Here is a 7,484-nt window from a genome sequence, read left to right on the forward strand (position 1 = left end):
GGGGGAGGGAGAGGAGGGGGAGGGAGAGGAGGAAGAGGGAGGAGGGGGAGGGAGAAGAGGAGCGAGAGCGTCACGGCGGGTGAAAAAGGAACAACCAAGCCGACAGGAGGCTGGCGTCGGAGGGGTTTGTAGATATGCGCGAGTTCAAAGCGGATGGCGGGGCCGGTAAAAACCATGTGCAGTGTCCAAGTGCCAGGGAAAAAATATGTGGCGAGATTAGGCCTATCCTTCCGAATCTTTTCTCCCGATCGATTGTTGCTTTAATAACATAATAACATATTCGGCGCGGAAACACCGCCATCATAGACTTGAGCGGGTCCGAGACGCCACGGCTCCCTTGGTCGCCTCCTCACTCAATCGCCCTATTAGTACTTATCTCTCAAAAGAAACCTCCCTTTCGTTCCTCGGTTCTAGACCCTTGGCGCTACCGGAGGAAATACATGCTAGAGTACAGTCTCGTGTCCTTGCCCCCCCCTCCAGGCCGGGGCCCTAGACCTTGCCCGCCTTGCGCTCGGCTCTGTTGTCCTTCCTGTTCGTGTGCGCCGCCCGGTTCCCCTTGCAATTGCGGCCCGGTGTACAGGTCCCGCAGCTAACAGGGATGTTCCTGTTGTCGGACTGGGGGGAGGTAGCGGGGGAGGGGGAGGGTCATGAGATAGGTCACGGGGCAACGTTCTGACAAGCACTGGTTCGACTGGCGGGGGGCGGGGGGGCTATGTAGGACAGGGTGGAAGGCGCGATCTGAGCCTCCCGTTCTAGGACATGGTGCAGCAAGAATGCGCCGTCCAAATGGGAAGGGCGAGCAAGAAAGGGGTCCTTCTTCCGGCTAACCACAGACGCATTTTCAATGGGCACAGGGGGGTTGGGAGGGAACACGCGCGGACTCGAACCGGGAAGGGGCTGCCGAGGGACAGGAAAGAGAAAGACTTACCCCGTATGTGCGGACTTTGTTGAAGGTATTGGGCGCAGAGTTGACCTCGGCAGCCTCGCAGGTAGCTGGGGCAGTGGCGGGGTACAAGGACGCGAAGGGGTTCTTGAACTCCACCCACCCCTTGAACGTGACCTGAGTCGAGCAGATGTTGGACGAGTAGAGAAAGCGGACTTTTTGCCTGCCACGGGCCTTGACGTAGGGGACGGTGACGCAGACCGTCTCGAAGCCATCGCCCGTGGTGTACGGCGTGCTCACGTTAGGGTAGACCACGGGCTGGGGCTGCGGGCCTTTCACGCGCGGGGAGAATCGGACACGACCCTGGTACAGGGGGCTGTACTCGAGGCCTCCGGGCGTGTAGTTGTACAGCATGTTGCAGAAGGTCACGTCCTCGATGGGCAGGTCTTGGACATTGCTGTAGAAGCGGCCTTGGATCCAGGTGTTGCGGCCCCACCGAATCTTCTGGAACGTGAGTGAGTAGTCCACCGAATCGACCAGGGGCCCGAACGTGGTGGCGTTCCCGATGCCAGTCAAGGCGCTGGGTTTGGGGTTGAAGAAGTACGGACACTCCGTGGTGCGGTTGGGCCCGGGACGGGACTCAAGGGGGGCTGTGAAGGGCAGAGGGGTGCGAAAGAGGGGGAGGAAAGAGATTAAGGGAAACGCCATTGATCGAGAGTACGCAGGCCCATGCATGCATCCAGACAGGACAAAAATGCAATGCCGGTATTGACGGGCGACATCCTGCACGCTGAGTGGCTTGAAAGGCTTGTACGTCTACCTTGCGGTTTGTTCCCCAGGACGGACAGAGGCAGCAGACCCGCCACCACCAGGGCGCCGATGAAAGAGAGGCCGTGAGAGCGCATCGTTTGAAGCTAACTGTAAGACAAAAAAGCGGACAAAAAGACAGAGCGAATAATTTTAATTTTGATGCTATCTAATCAGAATAAGTGTTCAAGTCACCTTGTGAAAGAAAGAGAGGGAAGGGAATAGAACCAGGAATGCCGTGGTGGACGTTTTGCCCGCACAGAGATTTGCGTGGTTACCAAGAAGCAATGACAACCTCTGAAATATAGTAGAAATAAAGAAAAACGATAGATTCATCGGCTGCAGCGCCGCAGCCAAATCTAGCTCGCACACAAGTCACGTAGACATGTAACTGGATTCCGCGGCCCATGGAGTCGATGTTTCTATTAATCCGAAAAGACGTTCCCTGGATGCAAAAAAAAACGATCTCAATCCTTCCACCCCATGACCGTCACCAAATTAAGGGAAACCGGATGCAGACTTTGTTAAAAAGCTGGTCGCGCGAGAGCGGAGAGAGCCTAGGCAACCCTCGGTGAATCTCTTTGGGCGCGAGATAACAGAGGCCAGCAGGTCAGCTGTCGGCCCATTTCAACGGCTCTCTGTCAACAGGGAGCAAGAGCCTAGTGGGGGACGCGAGATTGCAGAACATTCATTAAAGGTAATTTTATGAAATCTGGACAAAGTTTGAATATTTGTGCTTATATAGCACTCGATATTGTCTGAAATTTCACGAGACGTGTCAGGAAAGTGTATTCTCCCCCCCCCCCCCCCGGCAAGTCCTGTGGTGTTATTTTTTCCTTCAAGAGTTGGGATAAACCATGTGGTTAGGGAGGAAAAATTCCAAATCAGCCCAAACTTGATCCGCCTGAAAAAAAATTCTAAGGGGGATCAACAAAGTCTCGGTAAGGAAACGTGTACGTGAGAATGAGTGTCGACAATGCCTCCATGTCCGTAATACCTAAGGGATGCACCGCATCTGCGTCCTTACATTCGCGTCACAAATATATTATTTTGGGAGTTTTACTATACTATCGACGGCTATTTGGTCTATACTGGTCATTGTCAAGGGAAAATCTAACAACTTCGTAAAAGCTTGCGGGAGTGGCTCAGACATACAGAGGGCTTTGTGCGCGAGAAAGGAAAGGTATGGCATAGAAGCGCACACAAGAAAAGTGCTCAATCCATACTTGAAGCCATGCTCCCCGATTGGTGGGTGAATGTGAAAATGGCTTAGGTGATGGGTCATACTTCTATTTGTTAGGGTGTAGTGCTGCTAAATGAAAGGCGTACTCACTTCTTACTCTGGGCTTACATTTCCCCTCTCCCTCATCAGGAAAGGCCTGATTGTAGACACTTTTTCTGTTATTTCGGTTACCGACATTTCTATCGAAAAGACGTTGCTATGATTCAAAGATAGTGTTTACACCTTCATAGAGGGTTTCAGCCTGCAGTTATCCTCGTGCTTTTATCCTTTTCGCGCTTTGGAAGTGTACTCAACGCGATAAATTTTCCGGACTTTCCATGATCAATCCCTTACATACAAAAAAACAACGAATGAAAACAAATTTCTTAAAAAAATCCAGTGCCATTGCTGCAAACACGCTGCTAATCCGTCACCAATGTCTGAGATAAGCGGCAGCCTGAAGAAGCAGCTGTCGGCCGCGTCTATCCCTGCCCCTGCCTCCTGATTCCTGTACCATCTTTAATGAAATATACTAATCATTAACTCAACATAAGGACACCATAACAGTCGTCTTCTACAAACCTCTCAACCATGTAGACATTTTTTAAAAATCTCGTTCTTGGGCCGAGTAAATTGGTACTTGAATCTCCAAGGCCTCGCTCACTTTTTAGCCGTTGAGGCTCGTGGCTGGGCGAGATGAGACAAGCCAGGTGGTCTAAGCTGAAAATTTAATTTTTCCACTGTCACGTGGTTATAATAAGCGGTCTTCCTGAACTGGCGACGAGAGTGGCATATCTTTGAGGGTTTTCTAGAGGAATCTCTCAGCAAAGTGCTGCGATAAAAAGGGCGGATTTTGATAGGGCGACGTTTTTCAAGCGGACTCGTTGAACTCATGAGTGGACTTTATAAAAATGGGAAAAGCCCGGTAACCAGGTTGACAACTTTTTCTTCCATGTTTTCTTTTAGGATATTTGAAAGCTTTCAATTTTTTATCTTGGATTTAACACCCTTGCCAGCTGCCGTGAAGTGGAATAAAGGGTAGAAGCGTCCTCCGCCCACACTTCACTGTCACAGAAGAGGAGGCCCCGCCGGGCGAAGCGCGTGGAAAAACGCAGCCGTAGATAAGGAACATGTGTAGAAGCAATCTGGGAGCGCGACTCGTTTTCCTTTTCGCACGTTGGCGGCCCAGGAATGCTCTCCCAGAAGTGCGTCGTCAGCTCCAGTGATGGAATCCATGCCCATGGCTCTCTTCCTGAGTTCTCTCTTCCCAGTTCCCCTGCCCCCTTTTCTATCCCCTCGTTCCCAGTTCCCCCGCCCAATCCTTGGCTCATTTCCCCCCCATCTCGTCTAGAGCTGCCCCCTCGATGGGTCTGGACAGGGGCAGGGTAGGCATCGTTGAAGAAGGCCAATGACGTCAGGCATGGCCGGCGTCGCCAGGACCCGCTGAGACCCTCCAGGCCCGACGCAGGCGCCCCATCCCTGCCATGTTCGCCATCGGGAGCACGGTCGGCCCGGAAAGCCCCCCAACCCTCCAGCACACAGGGCTCTTCCATCGAGTCGATCGGTTTCCCCCGGACAATGCCTGTAGGTGCCGGGATTGGAGCTAGTCAGCATTTGAGGGCTCCTCAGGCCACCCCGTCCCACTCCACCCCTCCTCACCCTTGATAAACGCGGACTCCTCCGGTACCCAGAGCTCGATCCTGTCCCCTATCTTATGGTTCACGGGCTGTTCCTCATGGAGGAGCGCCATCAGGTCCAGGCAGTGGGCTCTGGGGGGAAGGACGGGGGGAAGCAGGTGGTTCATGTCCAAACCCTGCGGTGTTTAAGAGAGGTGAGACGGAGCAGCCTCAGTCGACGGTGGCCGAGGCCGTGGTCCCGATAATCAGGGCGGGGAAAGAAAAGAAAAGAAATGAGGAAGGGGGGGGGGGGAACGGCCCCTGACCCTAACCCTGACAGTTTTTGGCAGGTTCCAGCAAGAAGCGGTTGAAGACTTGCCTTGAAGGACTCGAGAGCGCCAAAGGTGGCGAGAAAATGGGCCCGTGCCTCATTTTCCTGCACGAGGGTCACCTAGAGGAGAAAGGCAGAGGAGATGAGGGGAAAGCGGGCGCTTACCCCGGCGGAGGGGGAAAAAGACGCCTGTGAAACCCGACCTGAAGGGTTTCCTGCGAGCGGGAGGCAGCAAGGGGCGTCACGTGGAGGAAGACCGGTGTCTTTTCGAGGGCCTGGGGGCACCGGGACGGCCGAGCGCGTGAGTGGGCCAGGAGCCGAGGAAGGAAAGGGGTCGACAGCTCCCTCTGGCCGTCTCCTCGATGCTCGTCTCCCCTCCCGAGAACCCTCCCCCTCCTGACCTTCTTGACGAAGTAGGTGGACACAGACAAAGGGTCCGGGCGAGCAGGACTGCTCAGGCGGCGGGCAGCCGTGATGGCCATGGAGGTGAGGATGCCGCCGTTCGGGGCATCCCCGTAGGACCACCTGCATGCACAAAAAGGATGCGGGTGCGTCGTTTACATGTCTCAAGTCTCCGCCTGCCTCCTTGCATGTGTTCGGTTCCAGCAAGGCAACTCTCACCGTAGCTGACAGCCTCTGTCTTATTTCCTCCCTCTCTTCCTCCCGTTCGCGCCCATGCTATTCCTTCTCACCTTTCATCGAGGTATCCCTGGAAAACTCGTGGTCTGGAGGGCAGATGGGAGGAAAGCGGCGAGGACGGCGAGACTTCGCGCATGGCCATGGCCTCGTCGAACGCGAAGAGTTGGGGGCCTTGGGCATTGGTGCTGCCCGAGCCTATGTGGCCAGTGCTAGCAATCGAGCGACTTGAAATGTGGCACAAATTTCGGTGGCACCGCTTCTCGAAGATATCTTGCCTGTGTATCGACCCAGGAAAGTCTAAATCAATTTCGTCCCCTTTGAAGAAGAGACTCGTTAAACAAATCATGGAACAAAAGAGGGAATCTTACCTCCGAACACAAGCCCAAAACGAACGCATCTTTATGTCCAGTGATACCCTAGCAGTGTCGCCTGCACAATGTGCATGTGTTTTCGCGTGAAAAAGAGCTTGCGGCAAGTTTCTGGCTTGTGAGTGTCGGCAAGCGATACGTATGCGTCCTTCACCTCTCGCTGTCGAATAGCGAGTATACGACCTTGGCATGCAGCCTCTGAGCCGTAGTCAGGACGTCTGCCTTAAGACACAAAGACCACGCGCCCCGGCCATGCACCCACAGCGGCCAAACCTACCATGGTGCATCTTGCGGCGCACCCAGCGAGTCGCTGACACGGAGCACGCGCGCCTGGCCGTGGCTTTTTGCACCTTGTTGGCGGGATGATCTCACTCCCTTCAAGGTGGTCAACCGGCACGTCGAAATGGAAGCCGCCTGCCCGTCAGTACGCCGAGCTCAACACTCACTGCCTTCCTCCGATTCAACCTCCCACCTCAGTAGTGGGCGTCGCGCCTCCACTTGTGCAGGGCTTATGCCAATATCAGCCCCCGCACCCGGTCGTGCCATCAAGTGCGTGGAGGAGACCGGTATAAGACCAGATGCCCCCCCCTCCCTCCCTCCCTTCCTCCTCTCCTTCCTCGTCCCCTTCCTCCTCCTCCCCCTCCCCCTCCTCCCCGCCCCTACCCTCGTCACCAATGTCATCACCCTCTCCGTCCGCCCTCGTCGTCTCCTCCCCTCCGCGTTTTCTCCTCGTGCAATGTCTTCCCCTCGTCCTCCTCTTGACCGCGCTCACCTCCTCCTCTGCCTTCCTGCGCGTTACCCCTGCCTTGCCCGCCCGCCGCGCTTTTGCCCCTTCTCCTCTTGAAGCCATGACGTTCCGTATCACGAGCGCGAACCTCCTTGCCCCCATTTTTAAACGCGTCGACAGTAACGGCACCCGTGAGAGTGCCTTTGAAGAGCAATACCTCCGCCGACACAGCCGCGTCATAGACAGGCTGTTGGGCAGCAGGGACGGGGAGGACGAGAGACTTCTACCGGACGTGCTCTGCGTGCAGGAGTTTTGGACGCAGGGCTCTGCCTATCGGCGGCTGTACGCCTCTCGTCTCTGCGAGGAGAAAGGGTACAAGCTGGTGGAGGTGGAGCGGACGAACGCGAGGGGAGACGGCGTCGCCTGCTTTGTCTCCCCGCGCGTGGAGCTGGTGGACTACCGACCCATCTTCTTCTTGGACTGCGGTGACCGGGTGGGCCTCCTCTGTCGGGTGCGGCTAAGGGACGAGGAAGCGGGGGAGGGCGGGGAGCAGGAACAGTGCGACCTGCTGGTGGTGAACACGCACCTCCTCTTCCCCCACAACGCCTACTCAAGCCGTATCCGCCTCCGGGAGGTGCAGAAGATCCTGGGCTTCATCGACAAGTACAAACACGGTAAGCGCCAGGGCTCTGTCTCCGTCCGCGGCTTTTCCCCTGCTCATGCCCTCCCTCCTTCCCTCCTCCCCTCCCTCCCTCCCTCCCTCCCTCCTCTCCTCCCGGCCCCCTCAGACGAGGATCTCGGCCCCCTCCCCATCATTTTCACGGGGGACTTAAACGGCTCGCCCAAGGGGCAGGTCTTCGAATACCTCCGTCACAAGGGCTTCGTCTCCGC

General features: G+C 55.8%; 3 protein-coding genes across 3 annotated transcripts; 1 reads left to right on the top strand and 2 right to left on the bottom strand.

The window, feature by feature from the left end:
* Positions 1 to 235: 235 nt before the first annotated feature.
* On the bottom strand, positions 236 to 1,805 carry NGA_0713600 (uncharacterized protein). The gene is made up of 3 exons (XM_005852559.1): positions 1,704 to 1,805; positions 929 to 1,533; positions 236 to 615 (listed from the first exon to the last, which is right to left on the bottom strand). Exons 1-3 carry the CDS (start codon positions 1,786 to 1,788, stop codon positions 490 to 492), a joined length of 816 nt encoding a protein of 271 aa, XP_005852621.1. The 5' UTR covers positions 1,789 to 1,805; the 3' UTR covers positions 236 to 489.
* A 2,521-nt stretch (positions 1,806 to 4,326) lies between these two features.
* Positions 4,327 to 5,942, bottom strand: NGA_0713700 (uncharacterized protein; the record flags this gene model as incomplete). Its single annotated transcript, XM_005852560.1, has 4 exons — positions 4,327 to 4,441; positions 5,058 to 5,384; positions 5,552 to 5,773; positions 5,914 to 5,942. The coding sequence occupies 4 exons, from the start codon at positions 5,940 to 5,942 to the stop codon at positions 4,327 to 4,329; spliced, it is 693 nt and encodes a 230-aa protein (XP_005852622.1).
* A 469-nt stretch (positions 5,943 to 6,411) lies between these two features.
* NGA_0713500 (uncharacterized protein) lies at positions 6,412 to 7,482 on the top strand (the record flags this gene model as incomplete). The annotated part of the gene is made up of 2 exons (XM_005852558.1): positions 6,412 to 7,267; positions 7,382 to 7,482. Coding segments are annotated over exons 1-2 (924 nt in total), but the record flags the coding sequence as incomplete, so codon positions are not given.
* Positions 7,483 to 7,484: the final 2 nt, after the last annotated feature.

Source organism: Nannochloropsis gaditana, assembly GCF_000240725.1.
Source record: "Nannochloropsis gaditana CCMP526 unplaced genomic scaffold scaffold1088, whole genome shotgun sequence".
In the NCBI taxonomy this organism is placed as follows: domain Eukaryota; class Eustigmatophyceae; order Eustigmatales; family Monodopsidaceae; genus Microchloropsis; species Microchloropsis gaditana.